The 25,454-nt window shown below is 38.2% G+C and overlaps 1 protein-coding gene across 2 annotated transcripts; it reads right to left on the bottom strand.

Moving 5' to 3' along the window:
- Window positions 1-2,448: 2,448 nt before the first annotated feature.
- Window positions 2,449-22,628, bottom strand: ccdc186 (coiled-coil domain-containing protein 186). Of its 2 annotated transcripts, XR_006926492.1 has the most exons (17): window positions 22,475-22,625; window positions 20,154-21,006; window positions 16,850-16,976; window positions 15,061-15,189; window positions 14,319-14,531; window positions 14,104-14,223; window positions 13,804-13,908; window positions 13,298-13,396; window positions 12,781-12,867; window positions 12,538-12,680; window positions 11,745-12,000; window positions 11,319-11,508; window positions 9,827-9,907; window positions 9,321-9,537; window positions 5,694-5,913; window positions 4,407-4,551; window positions 2,449-3,074 (listed from the first exon to the last, which is right to left on the bottom strand). XR_006926492.1 is itself a non-coding variant. In XM_046854104.1 (16 exons), the coding sequence occupies exons 2-16, from the start codon at window positions 20,984-20,986 to the stop codon at window positions 4,468-4,470; spliced, it is 2,904 nt and encodes a 967-aa protein (XP_046710060.1). In that variant the 5' UTR covers window positions 20,987-21,006; window positions 22,475-22,628; the 3' UTR covers window positions 2,449-4,467. The 2 variants fall into 2 exon arrangements, 1 of the variants encoding a protein (XP_046710060.1); XM_046854104.1 differs by having other exon boundaries at window positions 2,449-4,551; window positions 22,475-22,628.
- Window positions 22,629-25,454: the final 2,826 nt, after the last annotated feature.

Raw genomic sequence — 25,454 nt, 5'->3', positions numbered from 1 at the left:
GTGCAGCTGAGGTGTGAAAAGAAACCCAAGCAGGGCTTTAATACCAGAATAATGTCTGCACCTTGCATTTAAAGTCCCCTTGAAATCAGAATTTGTATTTAAGGGTTGTCTTCTGATGCTGTAATTATGTACATATTCAAAGCCTAGTTTTGGATGATTCATTCTGTACTCTTCCAATTTACATTGAATCAGATGCTCTCTAGACAACACATTTGTCCTATCAAACTGAGTAGGACAAATCTCACTGTTTTTATATCTAGTTAGCATCACATACCTGATTTTTTTTGTTTGTTTGTTTATCTCCTAAACCATAAATGCACATGGCTGTAATGTTCAGGTTTTCTCAGTTTTACTATATGTAGTGTATGTTCTTAGTTTTTAGTGTGTGTGTATATATATATATATAGTTCAAGTTAAAAAAAAATTGTGTATTTCTTGTAATATCAGGAATACTGATAAATTCATAAGCTGTATTTTCACTTAATATTTTTTGCAGTACCTCAAATGCATATTACAAAACTCTCACTATATTGCCTGGGTCAACACTATGGTCTACACACATTTTTAATTCATCTGCTTGTATCAATTAACACACAGAAGCTATGACACTCCTGTTTTTCCTACCCTTGCTAACTAGAGGTCTGTAAGCACTATGTATAAGTGCTACGTGATGGGGTGACGATTAGACGGCATGCAAAATATGTTCCTGCATACCTGCTTCGCTTCCAAACATTTCTCAATATTTTTAGATTAATTAGGTGACGTTATTATTTCATGACACATAAAGACTATTTGAATATCACTTATTGCTTAAAAAGTTAAAGATCTGTCATAAGATGTGTTTGTGGATAACAGAACTATTGCATTTCTTAAATTAAGAAATAGTGTTATAATTTTTCCAGTTTATATATATATATATATATATATATATATATATATATATATATATATATATATATATTTTTTTTAATAGTTATTTCTAAAACCTTTTCTATTAGGAAGGCATATTAGTAATGCACAGTGAGAGTAGCAGTGCTATTGCCAAGATAACCCTGATGGCGAAACACATTAAATGTGGCTTATGAATTCTCTGAAGGTCCTCAAGCTTTATGAGTTTCATAGTGCCTTATCAGGAGGAACTAAAAATAGTCTGGCAGCTGGGTTTGTGCAATGTCCCACTGGTACCATCAGCAGGGACAGGATCTCTTAGCCTGGCATATTTTACCATGTCTACCAACCACGAAAAAGATCACAGAATTGAGCTGAATTTCAAACATTTCTCCCTCATTGGTGCACTGACTAATAGAAAATAAGAAAGGCTGTCTGATCGGTGACTTATCGATAAAAGTTAATGTTTGTTTTGGCTTGACTGAGATGCAAAAAAGTCACTGATCATATGTATTTAACAAGCTTTTGGAAAGTAGATATGAAAGTTTGCTTGCTGGTATCTTGGCAAACTATCTTGGGCATTTCTATCTTTTTTCTAAACTGGTTTAATCAAATACTCCCCCAAATACATTTCTGTTTATGCAAGTGATTATTTTTGTTTAAATAACACGTGATAGTATCTGTTTTACATACATCATGCCTTGTGCAAACATAACTTTATTCAGTACTGACTGTTATCACACAGGAAACACACCACAGAATTCAGTTTAAAAAATAATGACGACGAAACATTCAGTGTCTTATTGAAGTTTTGTGGAGAACATTAGCACCTGGCAGAGCGACAGAACTCCAGCTGTTTTAAAGGATGAATCACTGAGCAACACAAGAGTTATGGTTTGAAAGAACACAGGTTCACTGCTGCACCCTACTGCTGGGATTTCAACATAAGTCTCATTTGAGAACGTCATTTGCTGCACATTTTGCTGATACAGTGCAGGTGATTGATAATTCATGTGTGGCAGCAACACGTAGGGAAAATCAACATTGACTTTTTATTACCAAACCTGACACAGTAAGAACACTTATTTTTGGATCACAAAGCGTTCTTTGTTTTAATAAAGATTAACCATTTTTTTGTGTTATCATCATATTGACACTACAGCTGTCGTGTTTATATATTTGTATATTGTCTCAAATGTTAGGGATTATTAAATGTTTACCATATCTTGTTAAGCACATGCACTGAATACACCCATCTCCAAAAGTCTGATGAGGACATGGCCATCTTCACCATCAGCTTCTGTGGTCAAATTCAGCAGAGATTGTGGAGGCAAGTCTCTTGGGAAGAAACTCCAACCCTGTGTCTTGTGTAGCTCAGCTATATTTAAACTCTCCCGTTATAAACACACTGACCTGCATAATTGAATACTTGCTGATGCCTGCCCAGATGCTGCAATTTGCATAAAAGTGCTCTGATGGTTTACTACAACTCTTTACCTGAAATATGTTGTGCCATGATACAAAGAAATGACCATAAAAAAAAACTGTTTCAGGAGTCAGTTTCGTTGTTTTGGTGTTTTTTTTTTATTCCTTGTAAGCACCATATTTACATAAAGGAATCAAGATTTGTATTTTTAAAAACAGTTGACCATTTACATCACATCATATCTACAAGTTTGTATAATCACAGTATGACTACATTAATTGAACAGAGCACAGATGACAGATCAGCAAAAGATTCAACAGTATTTTCATCAGTTTTGATCACAACTCACATACACACATACTTCAAAAGAGAATTCTTGTCATTTCATACTTAATAGAATTTAACAGGGAGATTTAAATAAATTATGAAACGGACTCAAACGATTATTGACAGTGTTTATCTTTGGAGTTTAGACTCCAAAGTCAATTTTATCTGTTCACATTGCACAATATTTTCTTCTTTCTTTGTTTGTAGGGAATGTCTCTGGTATGTCTAGGATGATGGAGTTTAGAAAGAAAAGGTGAAGATTCCAGCACTGGCCTCAAGTTGTTATGTGGTACATGATTTTGAATCTCCTCATTGCAGCTTAGGGCCAAAGGTTTACAATTCATATGTCTGGGTTTAAAACGTGGAAAAGGCTGGCAGCTGAAGGCATGGTCCCTGTACATTGCCACATCCCAAACAATCCTTCACCATTTACCTTCGGAAAAAAAAAAAACAAAAACAAAAAAAAAAAACAACGAAAGGGAGTGTAAAATAAAGCAGCTAATGACACATTTCTTATCACATCTTGAATATGCAGAGCAGAGATCTCTAGGCCAGCAACTCCCCAGGCAGTCCGAATACAGCTTGTAGAAAATCATACAGTCTGGATTCAATCCACCAATGGAAGAATTTGCCACCACAAATTCACTCTTTTTTAGGGCCTTAAATGGGACAGTTGCTGTGGGTATCACAGCTCAGGCCTGTTTCAGAGAACCCCCATAAAAAAAAAACAAAAAAACGATTTGCACAGATTTCCTTATATACTAATGTTAATTTGTCTTTTCCAATTATTCCTTCAAACCAGCTCTTTAATTAAGCCTCCCAACAGTTTCACATAAAAAAAAAAAAATAGAGAGAGGGAGAAGAAACGTGACAATATAAATCCTGACAGTTTTTTTCTCCCTATAACAAATGGCAGACATTAATTTCCAATCAGCAGGCAGAACAAAAAAAAAAAAAAAAAACACAAATTATAAGAACTTAATTTAGGACGGTAAAAAAAAACAAAACTCACTTATTAAAGACCAATGATAATTACATCAAATTATTCTCAATGTTCTTAGGATTATTCTGCTTTATACTGTACCAAGACACCTTATCCTGTAAAAAAGTGCATGCAGTGTGATATCTGGACTTTTTATAAGTGCATCACTCAGAAAATGGCATCTGGCTAAAAGAAAGCCTTGTGGCAAAAAAAAAAAAACATGTCCTCTTTCCAAGCCACCATGTGGGAGTTTGCATTAGTGTGTCTACTTTACACACATTCAGTAATTGGCACAAAAGCATAAGGGGCCAGAAAAAAGAAGCATTGGCCTTTATTCAGCATGATAATGATTTAGAGCAGGTCTGAAGACGTTCTCCGTTTCAAAAATGCACCATTACCTGCTGAAGCTGCTTTCTTTTAGTTATTAGGGTCAAGCTCTTCAGAGGAAAGTGGAAGTACCTTCATCGCATACATGTATAATCAATGAATAATCATTCATTATCCAGGCTTTCTACATTCACACCTCATTCGGTTGACAGTGTGCAATTCATTTATGTACTTTAGAGGGCAGGCACAATAGGTACACATTTGATAATAACAGGGGAGTGATGATGGTGTAGGACAGTCCGACAGCAAGCAGATGGAGAGGACTCAAGTCCAATAAGAGGTCGCTCAATTTGTGGTTTGCTTTGCTCCATTCCCAGCTTGTTATACAGAATGTCGGAGCGTGTCAGTATGTGCGTTTCTGTTTTTCTTGCCAGCCCTCTGGGTGAACCACAATACCTGGTCTTTCAGAGCACCTTGTAAACTTCCGCATTTGTGATGTCTGCTGAGAGCACTGCTGTCATTTTTTCCTGACACCGGGTTCAACCGGTCGCTGTTGCTGGATCAATCTCTCTATCTCTGAGCCCAAGGTCTGGAGATTCTCCTGTAAAGGAAAACATCACAATGTTATGAGGACTTTGGGTGTTTCATACAGCAAAGTACGATTTCAACCCAGGGTTGTAGAGAGAGAGAGAGAAACACAAAGGAAGTGAAATAGAGCTGAAGAGATAAAGAGAGTAAATTTGAGTTATTTGAGGGTAAGCTTGAAAGGCAGTGGGGATTCTTGCTGCTTTAGTCTAACGCCAGTGTTCACTCTACAGTTTAAGCTATTTTTAGGGTCTAATTCTACCTGATTTAGCTGTAGCTGAACAATCCTCAGAGTTGTTCAGAGGCCAAATTGTCGCTGCAAAGGTTACCTACACACATGAACTCCTCTGATTGAGCTGTCGGGCAACTCAATCAGTTTACAGCATGCATGGCTGTCTTGTTATGAACCAGTCTCTTAAAATCAAGATGTTTTAAAGTTACTCTCACTTTGTGTGTCCAGGAATCATCAGCTTGGGCAGACACACATACAACAGGTGAAGCAGATAAGCCCTTAATGACCAGCAGGAATGAGAAAAACCCGACTATGAGTAGTGTATTTTCCCGAGTGAGCACTACTCAACGTTCTAACAGATCCACCACGGCTGAGAGAAAAGCATTTAACCCATCTGGGCATATCAAGTAGACTGATTATTGTCGTACAGTGGGAGCAGATCTATTATTATACATGACTGGAGATTGCTTTTGTTTATGCCAGTAACAAGTGAACAAATAATCCTAAAAAACAGACCTTTAATGCACCTTGATCTTATTACTAATACATTTCCATACACAGCATCCATAGAGTTTTGTGTGCTTAGAGTTATGTCTAGGACATGAAGCCTTTCTCTGTCCTGCTGCATGATGCCTAATGCTCATGATCGGCAGCCATCCAGTGTGGGAATGTACTCACTATGCGTCATTATTCAATCACTGCTCAATGTGCTTTGTTTATGATTGCTATCTTCCCAGCCACATACAATTCTGCGATTACATCAGCAAATACCAAGAGGCAGCCGAGCGATATCAATTCTCCTAGTGAACCATGTATAGGCAATTTACCACATACTGAGCCCTAATTACATGCAACAAATCCTAGATTGTGAGAACTAAACAGAAAATAAAAAAAGCACATGCACTGACTAAAGCAGACAACATTACCTTCAGTGTGATGTTCTTGAGCAGCGTGTCCTCCAGCACTGCCTGGAGCTTCCTGTTGATCTCCAGTGAGAGGTCAAGGGTGAGTCCACTGTCAGCAGGGTGTGAGGTGTATAGAGAAGCCATGATGCCCCCTCTTTTACTCAGGTGGGCTTTGTTAAAATCAGATGCCTCAGACGAGAGTGCTCCAGACTCCTCCCTCAGCACATAGCTCTGGATAATTCTGCAGGGACACATTACGGAATATACGATCACTGCACTGGTTTAGTTACAACATAAGTGCGTATATAAACACACAAACCATTGTTCACAGACATTCTAAAAGCTCTGCTGTGGCTGTTGTGCTACCGACACCTTCGAGGGAAAAGGATAAGCTAAAGCCACTAATGTACCAGGACACAATAGATGTCGCAGAACATTAAATCATTAAATCAATGTAGCTTCGCTCTTCAGGACACCAGGCTGCAATAAACTGCAAGTAATCAAAGAACTCCAAGAAGCTATCAGTTTTTAAAATTGGCGAGCTCAGCCAAGCCCACTATCATGATTAAACCGATACAGCAAGAGTGGCTTTCTAAAAGCCTTGTGAAAGCAGGAAGACTTACTTTCCATTACACAAAGGCATAAGCCAATATATGACAATAAATGCAAAGAGAAAATGAAATTCCTACTGAGGCTGTTTGTTTTGGTTATACAGACCGCCCAGGTGAGGACAGCAAAAAAAAAACTATTGCATCTTTCGTGTGCATTTTATTAAAAGGATCAAATCTTCAGATTAAATTATACCCTGAAAAAAAAAATCAAGTCATAAAAGTCTAATTTATTTTTAAGTGGCTCAATTTGAAATCGGCAGAAAGCGGCAATGTGCAGATGGAAATTTGAAATCATTATTGGCACTGCCATTACTGTTGACTTTTTAATATGTAAAAATGAAGATGAAAAGAAGTATCTCTCCCAATCTGAAACTTTTTTTAACCACAGTGACGCATGGCCCACATAACGGCCATTTTGCTTTTAATGCTTTATTCAGACCATGTTTCAAAACAAGGACATTAGAGGGCATGCATGTATAGGGTGAACTCCCCAAGTGATGTGCCATTGACTGTTTGTAATTAAAACAGATGATCAGATAAATCAGAGAAAACAGGAACATGTTCCAGCTATCTAAAACAGAGAGGGAAGAAACTATAGCACAAGCTAAAACTGGGAAAAGCACAGATAGGTAAGTGGCACAAAAAACACAAAATCAATCATCCATCCATAATTCACTCACTCGCCGCTACAAAAAACAAATTGGCTTACCTTAAATTTATCTAGGGTCCATTTAGACCCAATTTCCATCACGGCAGTATTTTAACAGAACAAAATAAAAAGAAATTACATTTTGGTGTTGAACATGTCACCGTTTGTATGCAAATAAGAAGAGAAGTTCATTTAAGTTTAGCATAATCGGTTTATCATCCACTTCATTATTCTTTGACATCTGGCAACACTTTCTGATGGTAGTTCAGAACCAGTGGCAATATGTCCTAAAATTATTTCACTCTCTGTTACTATATAAAGACAGGGCAGGATGGCATTGGCCTGATTCTCTGCTGTAGCAGTAAGAGCAGTGGGGGGAAAGCAAGGACAGCAGCACTTTGCTTAGAAGGACATATGCAGTTTAGAATGCAAACCACAAATATACTGTACAAATGGCAAAATTTCAGTGACAACTGATATGTACTGATCATGCACTTTCTCAGTGTAAAATATTAAAGCATCTAGAAAGAGAGTGTACTTCCATATAATTCACACCACAATTCAATTTAAATTACAGCTTCTACAAAATCATGTTTGCTACCAAACACCCGAGACTAATATCTAATATCCGGCTCTTAAAAAAAAATATATAAATAAATAAATAAAAAAAAATCAATTTTTAATTTTTTTCCTCTGTAGAAATGAGGCACCATCTGCTTAATGCACTAACTGGGGAATTGAACTAAATCAACTACAGTTTAATTCTGCAATCAATTTATCATACAGATGTTCTGTAACCAAGTTTAAAAACACTAACATCTGCAGAGGTAGAAGCAGAGACTGTCACTGTGAAATATCTCTATACTTCTTTGTCCACCGTTGCAACCTGATTCTGTGTGCTTAATAGTGATAGAAATAAGGTATAATCAAGCATAATCAGGAAGCTATGTGATATTTCTTCATTATAAACATCAATACGTTTGAGTATGAAACGTATGTTTGGGGAAAACGCTGACCTCACTAGATGTCATCTTGACAAACTAATCTAATCTTAACTAATTTAAAAATAGCCAGAAGAAAATGCATACAAATTCTGGCAAAGCATTTCCCTTATAAGAGTAAAATAAAATTCCCACAGAAAGACAAATAAAAGCTGTTTCAGTGTTGTCTTAACGTCAGAAATATTTGGACAGAGGAAAGGCAAGAAAGAGCAAAGCAGTTTTATCCATGTCAGCATGTTATTAAAAATTGTGTGTGAATCGGATTTTCACAGGGCAGTCTAGATTATAAAATTATAATTAATCAATACATTTTCAGAATATAGACATAAAGGACAGTGTGTTTCTAGCCCTTTGTTAAAAGAAAAGTTCTGTAACAATATAAATCTGTTTGCAATGTAAATCTTTTTTTGGGGATTTTTCACAGCTTTTTCTATTTTAAACAATACTTGTAAGACTATAAATAGGATTTTCACTAAAATAAATAAAGAACAAAGCTTGATGCTGTGATCTAGGATAGGAAAACCTGATATGTTTTATTGCACTTAACACCACAGCAATTTGCTAATGATTATAGTGTTTTTATTTACATACTATTTATCCATTTATAGTTACATTAAATGTTGCAGAGTATCAAAAAATATATAAATAAATCAGTCCTGTTACCATATATCACTGCAGCTAAAAATAGCCATTCCTTCACCAGCCTTTGTTTTTAACAAGATGACAAAACGCAGATTGTCAGGTCATGAGAAAATACAAAATGCATAAACAAAACAAAGAAGCTTTAGCGTATTCACTGAAAGCTGAACGATCAGTTAACAATACTTCTACAGAGCCTCCTCCAGTGGAAAAACGAATGTACAATGCTCATTCACAGTGAAAACCAAGCATCTAGCAGCAAAGCACATCCAACCTCACTCTTAACACACAGCACTCTTAACTTTATACTGTACCAGTAAAACAGTCAAATAGAGCCATGTGTTTGGCATGAAAGTCTACATCTGAATTTACAATGTAATTATAGCCCATGGCCAGATGTCTTATGCAGGTCTCACAGTGAGTGTAATTATGTACATACATGCCAAAAAGCCCATCCAGTCTTTATTGGATTTTGATAGTTATTGACTTTAAATGCAGAAATGCATCATCTAGTGGTAATCTAATACAAATGAAAAAGACAGTATATATGTAAAGGAGGCTGTACAAGTCAGAAGGAGTATTGAGAGTATGTGATGATGATCTACCATGAGGAATAAGAGATAGGCAGGTGATTAAATATAAACAAAAAAAGGAAACTAGCAGCTGCTGTGACATTTTGAGATGCTGTTTAAAAACTGGAATGTCGATCTGTTCATATTCATATTAGATCGCATGCCATCTCACTCACTTAGTCTTTTTCCTGATCTCTTCAACAAGCTGCTTGATATGGTCCTCCAAGAATTCGATTTTCTCATTCTTTCGTGCATGGGCTTTCTGCAATCGTACGATACGCTCCACCAACACGGCCTTGTCCACCTCTGGAAAGCTGTCCACCACCACGGATGAACCCGACTGGTTCTCAGGAGAACGATCGTCCATACTGCTGCCTCGAGCATTAAGGGAGCCTGAGAGACAGAAAAACAGAGATTGTCACCAAAAAAGAAACACACACGGAGAAGGAACAGAAACAAAGTCTTTGAGCACACTCAAGTGACAGTCACACCATATGGAGAATAACAATCAGCCTCGCACAGCAGATGGCAATCACTCGCACCAAGAATGTAAGACCAGGATGCTTCGAGATGCGGATGAAGATAGATAGAAACAACTCTTATGTGGGCCAAGTAACCAAGAGCTTCTTTATATTTATGACAGTATTGTTAAAATGATTAGAACTTGAAAATAAAGGTGTACCTGAGGAACTGGAGCGACTGCCCATGCTGCTGCCCTCCCGATCACAGCCTCCATTCTCTACCTGCTCCAGCTTCTTGCGTGCTATTACAGAGAGAAGAATAACCTGAAAACAAGCACCTGAAACTCTCCTCGTCCTCAATGCGAGAGTGAAACTACAATCTACATGACACATATACCCACCACAATTTGAATAAGTTCAATTAATATACTTCAAGATAAAGGTCTGGGCCTTGAGCTGAAGAAAGTCAACAGACACCAGAGAGAAGAAGCAGAAATAGAGCTGCTTAAAAAAAACTTTCACATTCCTCAAATGCCCTCTATAGGAACAAATCCCCAGACTCTCTAATGTTCCTTTTTTCATCTCTCTTGTTCTTAGCAAAATGTGGTGTGAACATGCACTGTGGCCTAACCTAGCTTTTCCTGCAGTCACACTGTGGGATGAATACATTACCTCAATCTGTCTGATTCTGCAGCATAGCCCCTTCACAAGCCCCCTGAGAGCTCCAACATGGCTTTATAATTACCAACAGTGCCTCAGGAAACCAGGGACTTCAGATAAATGCTCCATTAAAATAATGAACGAAGCAGATTTAAAAGGCTTCGTATACAACATGAAATTGAATAACAGTCATAGAGACAAACATCTGTTGATGCTTTACCAACTCTGTTTTGTCATTTTATTTTTGTTTATTAACTGATGTTCTGGTTTCAAGGGTTTTCTTCTCATTCAGAAAGACTGCTTTTAACTTTGTTCAAATTAACACTTAAATAATGAACCAGCGAGGATAGAAATGCTGACAGTCATTTAAATAGGAACTGTTTACAAACTAAAATAGATCTAAATCAAGCCTGAGACGATATTTATATCAGCATTTATACAGGAACATGACACAGAAAGAGATTAAAATAGACCGTCTTCTGGAGTTGCCAACTGATTTCACAAACAGAAGTTTCTTATTGTGATCAAGGTCATGCTACTGCATCTAACAATCAAACATATAGTGGCCCAATAGTAGCATAAGAAAACTTTACATATTAGCTGTGTCAGGGTTTGTCAAATTATAAGATCAGACAGTTTCTTCACCCAGGTTTTTTTCAATAGAGATAATAATGCATATTCAACTGGCTTTTTGTTTTTTTACTTGACCAATTTTCCTATTTCTGGTTTCTCATGTCTTTTTTTAACTCTACTAAAACTTCTAAGCCCTTAGCTTATATATTTATATAGTAACTTTGATTACTTAAGCTGTCACTCCTATGTTCATAACGTTTACAATAGCTATAAAAAAAACAAAAGGAACACTGCTGTAAAAAAATACAAAAACCCCAAAAACCCATTGAGGATTTGACTTGTTGTACAAATATTTCATAATGAACTCACCCTTTTATCTTCCTTCCCGAATGTTATGTTTTGAAATTAAAAATAACATGAAAACCATTTTCTTTTTTTTTTTTCAGACCACAACAGTAATAGTGTTGGTATCACTGTTACCTTGTGTGAGCTGCTTTGTCAGATCCTTGATGTTGACAGCTTGTTTCCTTTTCTGTGTAACCAACTCGTCTCTCAGCTCCTCTACTCGTGTCTTCAGCTGCTCTGTCTCTGCTTGCAATGCAGCTCGTTCTGTCTTCAGAGCCTGAACTTCATCGTGCATTCGCTGTTCCTCTCTCTTCAGCTTCGCTGTCTGAACACACACACACAAACCAATCAATCTAATTTATACCAAGAGAGGCATACAATTCATAATCATTAGATTAGTGTATTCTTTTCCACCATGTGAACAATAAGGTTTCTTTTGTGTTGTGAACGTAGTTTAAAGCAGCCATTTTAACACAGGACACACTCTCAGTATTGATTTCGGTAGATGGGAGGTGGAATAGATAATAATAGAAGTATTTAAACATCCACAGTTGGACACACCATTTCTGTCAGGGACCTCTCAGTCTCCTCCAGTCTGTTCTGCAGCTCCCTGGACCTAGTGGTCATTTGGTCCAGCTGAGTCTGCAGGCCGTTGTTCTCAGATTGCAGCTGAGCATTCTTACTCGCCATTTTCTCTGTGAAGGTCAGGAGCTCGGCCTCTCGCACTCGGCCACCCTGTACATCTTTGTGTAGATCTGCAAACTGCAAGTTCAGACTCTCTACCTCCTCCTTCAGCAATGCTGTCTCCTGCTCATCTCTGTTAAAAAACAAACACCAGAATAAAACACATTCCAAGAAACACATGCACATATACAGTTTTAAGCGATTTACTGCAACTTCCATTCCTAGAAGACATTGAAATGATGACACATTATCCACTGTTATATGTCCTAATGACTTGGTGACAAACACACCGAGACTCTTACACCCACACATGAATCATTCTGTAAACTCTAGAAGAGGTCCTATGATCACACTGCAGTGGGCCCAGCGCCACCCTTGTATCTCTTCGTTAGTAGGAATTCACCCACTGCTGAGAACTGACACACTTAGCGGCTACATCAGCTGCTTTATTCCAGGAGTGTTCACATGAATAATCATCTCTTGAATTCATCTCTAATTAGAAAACTCAATCTTAATGTGATACAATTTTGAGACACTTGCACCAGATGGGTAAGACAAATGCTCCATAAACCCAATATTACAGTAGCTATGGGCTCCTCTAAATCATGAAGGGCATGGCGAGTGGCAGAATTAATTGACCTAGGTTAGTGGTTTGGGGTGCATCAGTTACCTCTGATGCTGCTCCTCTAATCTATGAATGTCCCCCAGCTTCTCACGCTGGTTCTGGATCTCAGACTTCTGTCTGTTAATGATCTCTCTGTATTTACAAAGCTCATCTTCCCATCGAGGCCTTTCATCCTCCAGACATTTGACCTGTATGCGAAAGAGCAACATTAAATAAGCATACAAATCTTCACAAATAATTATGTATGCTATGCATATACATAGTCTATGAGTTTTCTTTTTATCTAACCTTGGTTCTAAGAGTGGTAAGTTCATCCATGCCTTCTTTGAAGCTCCTCTTTAGATCCTCCAGTTCCTTAATCTTAGCTCGATGCATCTGTCAATCACAGTGGAGAACATGATGCAAATGCAAAAGTCCCATTAGCCAATTGCTTCATTCCGCCCATTCTAATTAGCAAAGTAATGGCTGAGAGAATGTTCCAAGCAATGTTAAAGTTTATTAAAGCTAATAAAAATGCAAATAATACAAATAATACTTTACTGAAAAAGCCTGAGGTCTTTAAAGACAGTAATTAAAGTTGAATTTGGTAATGCGTCACTACTAACGAAGAGAATAGCTATATATCGCTTCAAAATGTAAATTACTTTACCTACATCTCATGCATGTATTGTCTGTAAACGTATTGCATCAGTACAAAAATAGACGCTTGACATTATAAAGGTCTCAGGTTGTTGTTTTCTGAAGTGTAAAGGATAAAATGGACAGACCCTATGAAACAGGAGTAAATAAAGAACAGAGAGTTTACCTCCAGCTGGCCTGTCTGCTCCTGCTTGTGCTTCTCCAGCTCACCCTTTGTCTCCCGCAGCTTTGCATCCAATTCATTAGACTTAATTTCCTCCGACTCCTAGACAGTGAAAGAGTAATTATGAACCTGGAGCAAAATAATTAATTTCCCCTAACAAATGATAAGGAACTTGAGTCACTCCTAGCTTTATTGGGATCTTGCTCATATAGATTATAGAGATACATTTGAGAAAATGGGTGTAATACACATACCAAGACAGAATACTTATAGTTTTGGACTATACATTCATATGATCAGAAATGAATAATGTTAAAGTAGAGGGTTTTACAGTTGACCAGGCACCCGAAAACAAAGCAAGCATATAGCATACAGTTTACCATGTTCTGAAATCAAGAGCTCAAAAACTACACAACAGTCAATACTGTCCTCTAGTGGATATTTAAAACTCTCAGGTGTACAAGCATATTTTAGACACATTTTTTAATAAACATCTTATTCAGACTTGCCTGATATGTACGAATCATGTCTTGGCAATTCTTGCGGATCTGTTCGGTCTCCTCTTTCGCTTGCGTCAGTTTGGCAGTAGTTTCTCTTAACTTATCTCTTGTTTCCTGTTTTGTAAAGGAAAAAAAATTTGAACACCACAAGAAAAAAACAAAACAAAAAACGTATCTAATATATACTGACATATATAGACTGACAACCGTGCATGATATATATCTGTATTACATTACAGGTGAGGGCTTTTTAAAGTTTCATTTCCCTTTACTAAATTTCAACACTGTTAGCAGGTTTATACAAGTTACCTTATGAGCATCTGTCTCACTCTTTAATTTGTTCTGGGCCCATTTCACCTTGATGATATGAGAGTTGATCTCATCTTTAAGCTTTTCCAGTTCCCGAGATAGCCTGCTCATTTCATTCTCCTACAGGAACAAGAATGAAACTCATTGAATAAATGAAAATATTTAATAAAGAAAAAAAACACACAAAACAAAAAAACAATAATATATGGTTTTACTTTGGCTTCATGTAGCTGCTGAAGTCGTCCTTTCTCCTGTGCCAGCTGGTTCCCTCTTCTGGCTTGTTTGTCCACCTCTGCTGTTGCCTCTCTGAGCTTTCTCTCTAATTGTTCCTTTTCCCTACGGAGGTCCAGTGCCTCTTTTTCTCCTCGCACATACTTCATAACCATGGTTTCCTTCTCTTGGCGTGCCTCCTCACACTTTTTACTAGCCTGAAGAGAGCAAAATCATATGATGCAACAGCACTGACATGCATTGTTTATTATATTTATTTATTAATGATTTTTGTTAAATTGTTAGAAACCCTTCTTTATGTGGTGCTTTCAGTACTTAAGCTAGCGAGATTGAGTGTGTTTGAGGTTCTTGTTTGCATGGAAAAGAAGGAAAGCTAACACTTTTGTGAGAATACTGCATGAAAGAGAAGCCCAGTCTGATGGAATCCTTCCTCATTCCACCTATGTACCAAATCTAGCTTAACATCAGACCTCGTCATCCAAAGACAGGCTCAGAATTATACACGAGAATGAGAAATAAAGACATAACAGTGCCACATTCTATCGGGAAAGTGACCTACAGAATGAGGAAAATAGAGGGTCAGAGCCACAGTCTGGTCATTGTTTAGATGTAATTGATCCACTCTGGAAGAAAAAGAGCTTTGTGTGGGAATATGGGGGAAGGGTGTCATCTTAGATGATTGTTTCCATGGTACTGGTGGCAGTGGTCATAGTGATGACCTCTAACCTGCTCAAGGCGGAAGGACATCTCCCTCTGCATCTGCTGAATGGTGCTTTTAGCTGCCTGGTCCTGGTGAACCAGTTTGTCCTTGGATTCTTTCAGTTCCTTTAATAGTTGCTCCACCCTGCTCTCAAACTAGCAGGACAAGAAGAGACATATACATTTAAAAAAAAAATGTGCTTAGAAATCTTTACTGCAATGCTAATCATGAACACTCCCTGTATGACGAAACAAAAGCGGGTTTCACAGGGAAGATACAAAGGCAACTGTCCTTAATTAGAAAGGAAAATACCTAAATAGCTGCCATGTTATTATTGTTCTTAAAGACCTTATTGCCCTTATTCATTATTACCCAGGGTGTAAAAAGCTTAATTGTTCTGTTCAGTCCGATGTTGTGGTTCCTTGCTAAAAATGTACTAAAAATTAGCAAAAAAAGACACAGGTAACGCAAATATAAAATGTTAAGCAAGTTCGCTAATTAAGCTCATTCACACAGACTACAGAACATGAACATAAAATGTATCTGTAGTAAAACAAAGTGTCTTTGATAAATTGTCAGAAACATTTCAGTTATGAGGTGTGGTGAACTGTACTCACATCACCTGAAAAATAATATTTTAATCTTGTTAGTATTTGCATTTTTTGGCCGATGTTTACTTGCAAGGCCAATGTGTGTTATGATGGCACCAGTGTTTTTTTTTTTCCACTGGGTTTCGTCAGCATTTCCACATACTTGCATATTATTGACTTTGTCTGTTACCTGAACACATCTAGTGAGATTTGTCCCCCCGCCCTGTCAGCCAGTTTGTGTCTCGGCTGATATGTATAGAGCAGTAGGATTCAGAAGCATGTGCTGTAGTTACAGCATTGTGGAGAGTTGCACCACTGTGAAGTGTGTTAAGCTCAAAAATAGCTGCACACCAAATGTTCTGAGTCAATAGGGTTTAGAGTTTGTTAAACCTGCTTTGTTGCCCTGCAACTTTAAACAAAATATCTGCCTGGACATGAAATCATCTTGTTGTCCAGGCTTCTTATTCATCCACTGCTGAAATGCCCGTTTCTTTCCCAAAGAATGACTCTCACATCAAAAGTAGGACTAAGAGCTTTATAATTGGTTTTGTTCACAGGGATGGTTGTTTGCTGAGCTATAGAGGATAGCCAAGATAGCATCTCTGTCGCTTGCTCTCTCTCGGAGTAAGGAGGCAGTCAATGAGTCTGATAAGACACTGGTGAGATGATCGAGCACAGATGCCTCTTCCAATTCAGCTCTGATGAGAAGCTGGTTGTATATAGTACACACAGCAGTTTCCTGCATTACCACGATACCAGATTATTGCTCTTTAGACACACATGGCCTCCAGGGCTACTGTTGTATTTGCGTTATTACCCTCTGTGACAAAGGCACCCCCCCGGACAAAAGAAGATAGCAATCTCACCAAAACCATGGCTGGCCTCAAAAATGTGTACTTACTCAGCACCAGATGCAGGCTCTTCAAGCACATTAATCAGTGAGGAAAGCCTAAACTGGCTATTCAGGTCTGCCATCTGAACTAGCATGAGCAAGCTTATTTTGCTAAACACAGTGCTGCTTACATTTATTAGTTGCTATTATTAGCCTTGATATTGTCCATGTCTCAAATAACAGTGGTCATTCTGGAAAAATAAACAAAGCCTGGTAGGCTGAATGTAGACTGGAAATGTATAATGATTAACATCAACAACATGCCACTTCATGTCAGAGCAAAACAGTGCACACAGCCTAACTACAGTTTAATGCTGAGTAATACTAATTTACCTTCTTAATAGTGCAAAGATGTTGTTTCTCGGTGTCCATCCTCCTTTTTAGCTCATCCCTCATGTTGTCTTTCTCAGAGCAGATGCCCAGAATCAACTCCTGGTGTTTCTTATTCTCATCCAGCAACCTGTCACACAAATAAAGCAACTGTTGTTTTACAAATGTATTTCATTGTTTTTACTTGTTTTGTCCACACCTTTTCGAAGAGATTTAATTTAACATTTTAACACATGTCCAAAAATTTTCACTGAACAAGTTCCTTAACAATAACACTTGACAGTGCTGGACTGGCTCCAGTTTCTAGGAAAAGCAGGTGTTCGTTTGTAAAACCTCATGGGAATGTTGCCACATATAGTGCAAACACAGCAGGTACTAAGCCATGTTCATTCTGTGATGACAGTGTACCTGCAGGTTTTGGCCTAATAAATTCAACCTAATAAAAAAATTTTTTTTTTTTTTTTTACAAAATTTCTGTATTATTTGGTCTGTTATGAAGCATGTATAAAGTTATTTTAAAATCAATGCAACCAGAATAAATGTACTTAATACAAACATCCTGCAGTCTGATGAATGTAAGTAATGTTGTATTGTAAGTGTATTTAAGAGCTCTGTAGTAGTTTTATTTAAGTGAACATTTCAATTGTTACAAAGCATTGGATCTAAATTCAGTATGTAGTCTTCCTAGAAAAAAGGTCTACTTGATCCGTGTATTTCCAGTGCGGTAGGACAAATAATAACATAAAAAGAAATGAAACAGTAAAGAAAAAGCATTATGTGTAAAAAAATGTGCATGTCCATGTGAACCAGCTCAGGAACTGCAAGACCATACTGTTTATATTCTATATACAGAGAGTTGCCTGAAAGGATTTCAGAGATACAGTGAGGAAAATAAGTATTTGAACACCCTGCTATTTTGCAAGTTCTCCACTTAGAAATCATGGAGGGGTCTAAAATTGTCATCATAGGTGCATGTCCACTGTGACAGACATAATCTAAAAAAAAAAAATCCAGAAATCACAATATATGATTTTTAAACTATTTATTTGTATGATACAGCTGCAAATAAGTATTTGAACACCTGTCTATCAGCTAGAATTCTGACCCTCAAAGACCTGTTAGTCTGCCTTTAAAATGTCCACCTCCACTACATTTATTATCCTAAATTAGATGCACCTGTTTGAGGTTGTTAGCTGCATAAAGACACCTGTCCACCCCATACAATCAGTAAGAATCCAACTACTAACATGGCCAAGACCAAAGAGCTGTCCAAAGACACTAGAGACAAATTTGTACACCTCCACAAGGCTGGAAAGGGCTACGGGGAAATTGCCAAGCAGCTTGGTGAAAAAAGGTCCACTGTTGAAGCAATCATTAGAAAATGGAAGAAGCTAAACATGACTGTCAATCTCCCTCAGACTGGGGCTCCATGCAAGATCTCAACTCGTGGGGTCTCAATGATCATAAGGAAGGTGAGAAATCAGTCCAGAACTACACAGGAGCAGCTGATCAATTACCTGAAAAGAGCTGGGACCACCGTTTCCAAGGTTACTGTTGGTAATACACTAAGACGTCATGGTTTGAAAACATGCATGGCACGGAAGGTTCCCCTGCTTAAACCAGCACATGTCCAGGCACGTTTCAAATTTGCCAATGACCATTTGGATAATCCAAAAGGAGTCATGGGAGAAAGTCATGTGGTCAGATGAGACCAAAATAGAACTTTTGGGTCATAATTCCACTAAACGTGTTTGAAAGAAGAAGAATGATGAGTACCATCCCAAGAACACCATCCCTACTGTGAAGCATGGGGGTGGTAGCATGATGCTTTGGGGGTGTTTTTCTGCACATGGGACAGGGCGACTGCACTGTATTAAGGAGAGGATGACCGGGGCCATGTATTGCGAGATTTTGGGGAACAACCTCCTTCCCTCAGTTAGAGCATTGAAGATGGGTCGAGGCTGGGTCTTCCAACATGACAATGACCCGAAGCACACAGCCAGGATAACCAAGGAGTGGCTCTGTAAGAAGCATATCAAGGTTCTGGCATGGCCTAGCCAGTCTCCAGACCTAAACCCAATAGAGAATCTTAGGAGGGAGCTCAAACTTCTTGTTTCTCAGCGACAGGCCAGAAACCTGACTGATCTAGAGAAGATCTGTGTGGAGGAGTGGGCCAAAATCCCTCCTGCAGTGTGTGCAAACCTGGTGAAAAACTACAGGAAACGTTTGACCTCTGTAATTGCAAACAAAGGCTACTGTACCAAATATTAACATTGACTTTCTCAGGTGTTCAAATACTTATTTGCAGCTGTATCATACAAATAAATAGTTAAAAAAAATCATACATTGTGATTTCTGGATTTTTTTTGTTAGATTATGTCTCTCACAGTGGACATGCACCTACGATGACAATTTCAGACCCCTCCATGATTTCTAAGTGGGAGAACTTGCAAAATAGCAGGGTGTTCAAATACTTATTTTCCTCACTGTATTTAGCTATAAAACAATCAACATTATTCTGTGAACAATTACACAAGGGTGTGTGTGTGTGTGCGTTTTCTCACTGAAAGAAAACACACGGCTGATAACTTGTCAGATAAGCAACAAAAAAAATAAGCGAAAAAAAAAGGAGGGAAGATGAGTTTGTGCAAATCAGGCATATCAGGAATGCCAATCTACTTAAACCTGTGGTTGAGAAACAACTTTTGTGTTGTGTTTTCTTTTTTTGGCAACATTTCTGTCAGCTGATGCAAAATTAGTTTTTGCTGTTGGAGCCAGTAGATGATAACAGCATACCAAAGTAGACAGACATTACGTTTGGTTATACTACCTAAAGCAATATTTACAAAACAGCCTCTGACTTTTCCGTAACAAAATTGAAAGCATTCACATATTTGCATAGTCGTGAAGAAAACTTATTTTTGGGAGAAAACTGGAAATGCTAGAAGTTTATCACTTTCTGAGTACAGGTATTTGAAGAATACCCACATGCCCTTGTCTGGCAAATGTGTCCTCTAAACCAAATTCTGTAAAAGTTTTTATATATTAATCCAAAATAATCTACTTTGAAGTTTGATGAAAATAATGGGGCCAAATAAAATATCATGACATTTCCACAGTGGACAATAATTTGTAACTTTCTTGTTCCAGATTTTTCAGAACTGTGAGACGACTGTGCGAGACAGACAGAAATATTTAAACCCATGTTGTGTCATTTTAAATATGCAGTTTTCTCTCTGCAGCACCATGCTACCAGCGATTCACAGCAGAGTATGTGAAAGACAAACATTTTCAAAATATTTGATACCTTTTGATGGCCTTTTCCTGTTGCGAGTACTTTAACTGGACGCACTTCTCGAACGCAACCATGGAGCCCTGATCCTTAGGCAGACCGTTCGGAGGGCTTGTTCTGCTGCTGAATTCATCCCGTACCTGACAGCTCAGCAGTTCTGACTCCAACTCATCCAGCAGAGATTCCTGAGAAACGGCACGCTGGATCTCAGATATTAGCTTTCTGCTGCAGTCTGTATCATACAGGTTTACACTGGACATTGAGTGTGAGTGATTAGCCTCATGCTGTTTTGAAACTGTTGAATCAGAGTTTGTCACTTTGTCTTTCTGATTGCTCAGACCTTGAGGTTCGGGAGCATCCCCTAGAGGACCTTCTTCAAGTGAAGTTGTTTTGTTTGACTCACAAGATTCTTTTGCATCTTCCGGAACACAAGAAGAGGCCTCTTTTTGGTCTTCTGTACATTGGGAGGAAAGCAAATCTTCAACTATTCCATCCAGAACAGGAGGCCCTGTCTCAACAAGTTCATTAGGAAGAGCTGGAGGAGTCCTGATTTCATCTATAGAAGCGGTTCCACTGTCACAGCTGCTGTTGCCATCCCCTTGTCCATCATCTGCAGTTGCTCGTTCGTGGTCTTGTTTAGAAAGGTCCAGTCTCAGCACTAGCCTGTCAGCACCTTCAGACTGAATGCTGTCCAACACACTGTCTTGTTCAGCTTCAACATCCTCCACTACACCTTTTAGCTCCTCTCCGCTGACCTGTGATGACCCTGTGCATGCTGAGCTGACGTCTGTGCTGTGAGGAGGTTCGGGAGTTGGGTGCTCTTCTCCCTGACAGTCAAACTGCTCCATGCTCTCCAAACACACCACACCTAAAAGGAGCAAGCAAATTATTATGCACTACATTCAAATAGTATAATTACTTAACGATGAACAACATTCCTTTATAAGAATCTCTTTGTCACTAAAGGTGTTACAAAAAGACACACAACTGCAGATCTGTTCTGCTTTATCATACTTCCTTCCTGCTAAGAGAAGAGTGAAAAAGTGAAAGTCACATCCTCCTTCTAACCTAGTTCAGTCCTGTACACATGAAAATAATAGAAACCTCTTTCCCTGTTCCACAGAGACTGCTGCTTCAGGAAATTTGAGCTGTTATTCATCAGACTGGAATTCACTCAGTGACATGAACTTGATTGGTACTGCAACAGATGCCAATCCCTTTAGAAGACAAACATGCACTACAAGTGTATAGATCTTTCTCTGAATATAACACTCCCAGAAAGCAAGTGTGAGGGCAAAATACAATAGGTGAACTTTGGACAGGTTGCTTTAAATCTGGGAATGGCATACGGAAAAGGTCACTGTAAAGTCTCTGAACTTTTTTTATACTGATATTATACACAGCTGGAGAATAGGACGATATATAACATTATAAAAACTCTGATTTGAGTCAACTTTAAAATGTGTACAAAGGAGCAGAGTAACCCAGAGTTATTATCTTTGCTGTACATTTTAGATTTTAGCAGGTTGTTGGCCAAAATGTTGGAGACACATTCAACAGTTGCTTTAAAAAGACATGAAAAACTGATGAGCCATGTGAAATCAGGTATAATACCTGGGCAAAATGAAAATGTAAAACCACCTCAGAATCTTCACAGATCCTTAAAATATAAACACAATTCAGAAGAGAAATTTCCACTGTGTGATCTGTTGTGTGATCGGTATGATCCTGTTTATATAAAGTGGATCACTGACATGAAAAAAGCTTCTCTCCTCAATCTCATTCAAAGCAAAAAAAAAAAAAACAAAAAAAAAAAAACCAAAACAAAACAACTGGAAAAGCTCACGATCCAAAACTCTCATATCTGTTTGTGAATACATGAATCAGCTGCTATCTGTATGATATTAACCCCAATCACAGTGAGCGAAGAAAGTGAGTCTGATCCCAAGATCTTAAAAAAAGAACAGGAAACACAAGGTTTCGAAATCGATACCATGGAATTAGCCCCTGCTAATCTACCTGTCAACTGTATCCATAATCACTGACTTCTCCTAAATAAACAACAGAACATCTCAGAAGTCTTCTACAGGCAAAGATTAGCTATCTTCATTTAGACACGAGAGATCATGGTATAATAGATCAGATATTTGCGCTAGGACCGAATATTTCTCCATCTAAACTAGCAACCAGGAATGAGGAGATCACGTTAACCACGGACTCTGCTAGAAAACACCTGATAGCTCGCTAGCGCGCTAGCTAACACAGCTGTCGGGATTGCAGCGTGTCTAAAACAATAATTCACCCTATAATGGTCTCAAATTAGACTTTTGACTCACCTGTTATGTTAGGTCCATTCAGTATGAATGTTATACAGGCAGTCACAACGCAGCGTGCCCACCGTCCTTATGTTAGCTCCTAGTGAGGTGACACATCAACAAATATGGCCACTGCACTGAGCCGACTGCAGGCAACGCAGGACCAAAGGCTACGCATGCGCAGTTAAGTTTTTCCTTGTCAGTCGTCGCTGAAATAAAAAGTGAAATGGATGCAGGAAAAATGACAGGATACACGGACATCTGATGGACTACAATAAATGTATTAAACCCTTATTTGATTAATGTTTTATACGAGGTAATGAGATCTGCAGTATTTAAACGTGTTTAATTTGAGCAAGTGGACAAGAACATCTGGAGAAGTATTTACAAACACAAGAGTATTCATTCTGCAAAAATATATAATATAATATAATATAATATAATATAATATAATATAATATATTTCAGAAGAGAGGTGTTTGAAAAAAAAATTTAAAAATAAGCTTTTACCATTAGGTGAACAATCAGGGCAAATTGAAAGAGAGCACAGGTAACCCACCTGCTTACTGCCACAGGAGTCAGACGGGTATTGGATTTCAGCATAGCTGAACAAACTTCTCCCTCTTATGGAGATAATAAGACGTACAGGAGAAAGATTTAACAATCTAGAGAAGTTATGATTTGTTAGATACAGTTGTCAGATTGTTTAGTCTAGTCTAACTGTGATCTTGTACTTTTTATTTCCTGGCCTAATTACATAAATAAACCAGTATTTCAGAATGAATGTCTGAAAAACATGTGAGGAAAAGTAGCACATAGAATCAGAAAAAAAAAAACTGCAAGGGCTACTGGGGCAAACCTAGGTAGTATTTCCTGATATCCGACTTGGTGGTGTCACACAGAGAGAGAGAGAGAGAGAGAGAGAGAGAGAGAGAGAGAGAGACTATTTTCAAACATTTGATCATACAACACATTTCATTGCCTAATGTGGACAGAGGATATTTTTTTACATACACATATGCGTATCAGTTCTCAAGCTTGCAACGTTTATTCATGCTTCATCATCATCATCATCATCATCATCATCATCATCATTATTATCATTTTTATTTTTATTATTATTATTATTGGTTAAACGCGGTGCTAAATCTGGTATAGACCGTTTTAAAGACGTAAACAATAATAAACGCGTTGTGATGATACTGCGCATGTCTGTTTCGAAAACATTTCCGGTGGCGCCTTTTTTAAAGCACAGAGCTGTCAAAACAAAATGATTAACACAGTTTTAAGTCTAGCTAAAACAGAACAGACGAGATATTTATAAAACCTAAAAATAGAAAATTAGCGAACCCCTGCAATCAGACATTGAGGCGACAAATGTTCACTCATAACATTAAACGTGTACCTGAAGTACCGTGTCCAGGCGTGTGTTCTTATCTGGTTGAGACCGAGTGCGTTTACAAGAGAGAAGCTGTAAAGACATATTGTAATCTGCATGCCTACAATTACTTCCTTAGCGGAATGGTCGGAAACATGTAATTAAACAGTGTGGATGTTTATTTTGTGTTTGGTGAGGATTGGAGCGTCAACCCGCGGTTAAAAACGTTCTCTGCTAGGGTAACCGGGGAGGTTATTACAGGGCATTGCACTTGCATGACCTGGGAAGTCTGTATGTCTATGCTAATAATAAATCACATTGCTAAATGAGTTTGATTAAATTTTAAAGAGTGGAATTGAAGGTTATAAATGATATTTAAAATAATACTGCAACTTTAAATAAGATCTGGAGATAGTACCTCGAGAATAGTGATTTGGAATCTCGGAAAAGAAGTGTGTGTGTGTGTGTGTGTGTGTGTGTGTGTGTGTGTGAGAGAGAGAGAGAGAGAAAGAGAGAGAGTGAGTGAGGGAGAAAAAGAAGAGAGTAAGTGTGAGAAAGAGAGAAAGAAGGAGAGAGTGGGGTGTGTGTGTGTGTGTGTGTGTGTGTGTGTAAGAGAGAGAGAGAGAGAGAGAGAGAGAGAGAGAGCGAGTGAGTAAGTAAGTGAAAGAGAGAGATTAATCACCTGTGGCTAATGTATGAGTTCCACCTCCCATAAACAAAGTGTTGTTGATCTCCCGAGCTTCTTGTCGATGCCCGAATTGCAGTGATGATAAACCAAATGGCAGAAAAGGTTTAAATGCTCCATTCCAGCTACTGGAAGCCAGTGGAGGAAGCGCAGCAGTGGGAGAACTTGGGCAGGTTGAACACAAGTCGCGCAGCTGCGTTTTGGATCATTTGCAGTGAACGAATAGAGTTGCAGTAGTCCAGCCTCGAAATGACAAGAGCCTAAACAAGACGGTGCACTACAATGCTGGTTTACGTGTCTTTTTAAACACAATCCATATTAAATTCTAATTTATCAGGTATTTTGGGTTGGAGATATTTTGTTACTAAGTGTCAGCCTTTTGACTTCACTGCTGTGGTCCAGTTTAACATCTGATTGGAGGCCACTCTGTGCAGATGGGTTTCACATGAACGGCCTGGGGATCAGTGAAATTACGGAGCAACACAGGAGTTATGAAGATGGATGTGGATCGTGCTTAATGTCAACAATCTATTACAATGAATTAGGATGGGTTCCCTCTTGAGTCTGGTTCCTCTCAAGGTTTCTTCCTTGTGCCGTCTCAGGAAGTTTTTCTTTGCCACAGTCGTCGCCACCGGCTTGCTCATTAGGGATAAACATAATTATAAAGAACAATCTTATTCATTCTTCATTCTTAATTATATGTGTATACAAATAAAAATGCTTTGAATTGAAATCAACTGCAATTCATGAAGCCTCTAGTCACTTCCTTACACGAACAAGTTGGCGTTGAAATGGTCTAGATAAATGAATCACACTGGAGTTTCCCGACATAAGTGCACTTCACCAGCTTTATCTCCAATTGTATCGAGGGCACCTGTAGAAGGCGCGTAATTGGAATTGGGAAACAGCCTTTTGTAGCGGAATAGGTATCGCGAGAT

Source organism: Silurus meridionalis, chromosome 7 (genome assembly GCF_014805685.1).
Source record: "Silurus meridionalis isolate SWU-2019-XX chromosome 7, ASM1480568v1, whole genome shotgun sequence".
NCBI classification, from domain to species: domain Eukaryota; kingdom Metazoa; phylum Chordata; class Actinopteri; order Siluriformes; family Siluridae; genus Silurus; species Silurus meridionalis.
Note: the sequence above shows the minus strand (reverse complement) of the source record. Positions and strands in the feature narration are given on the sequence as shown.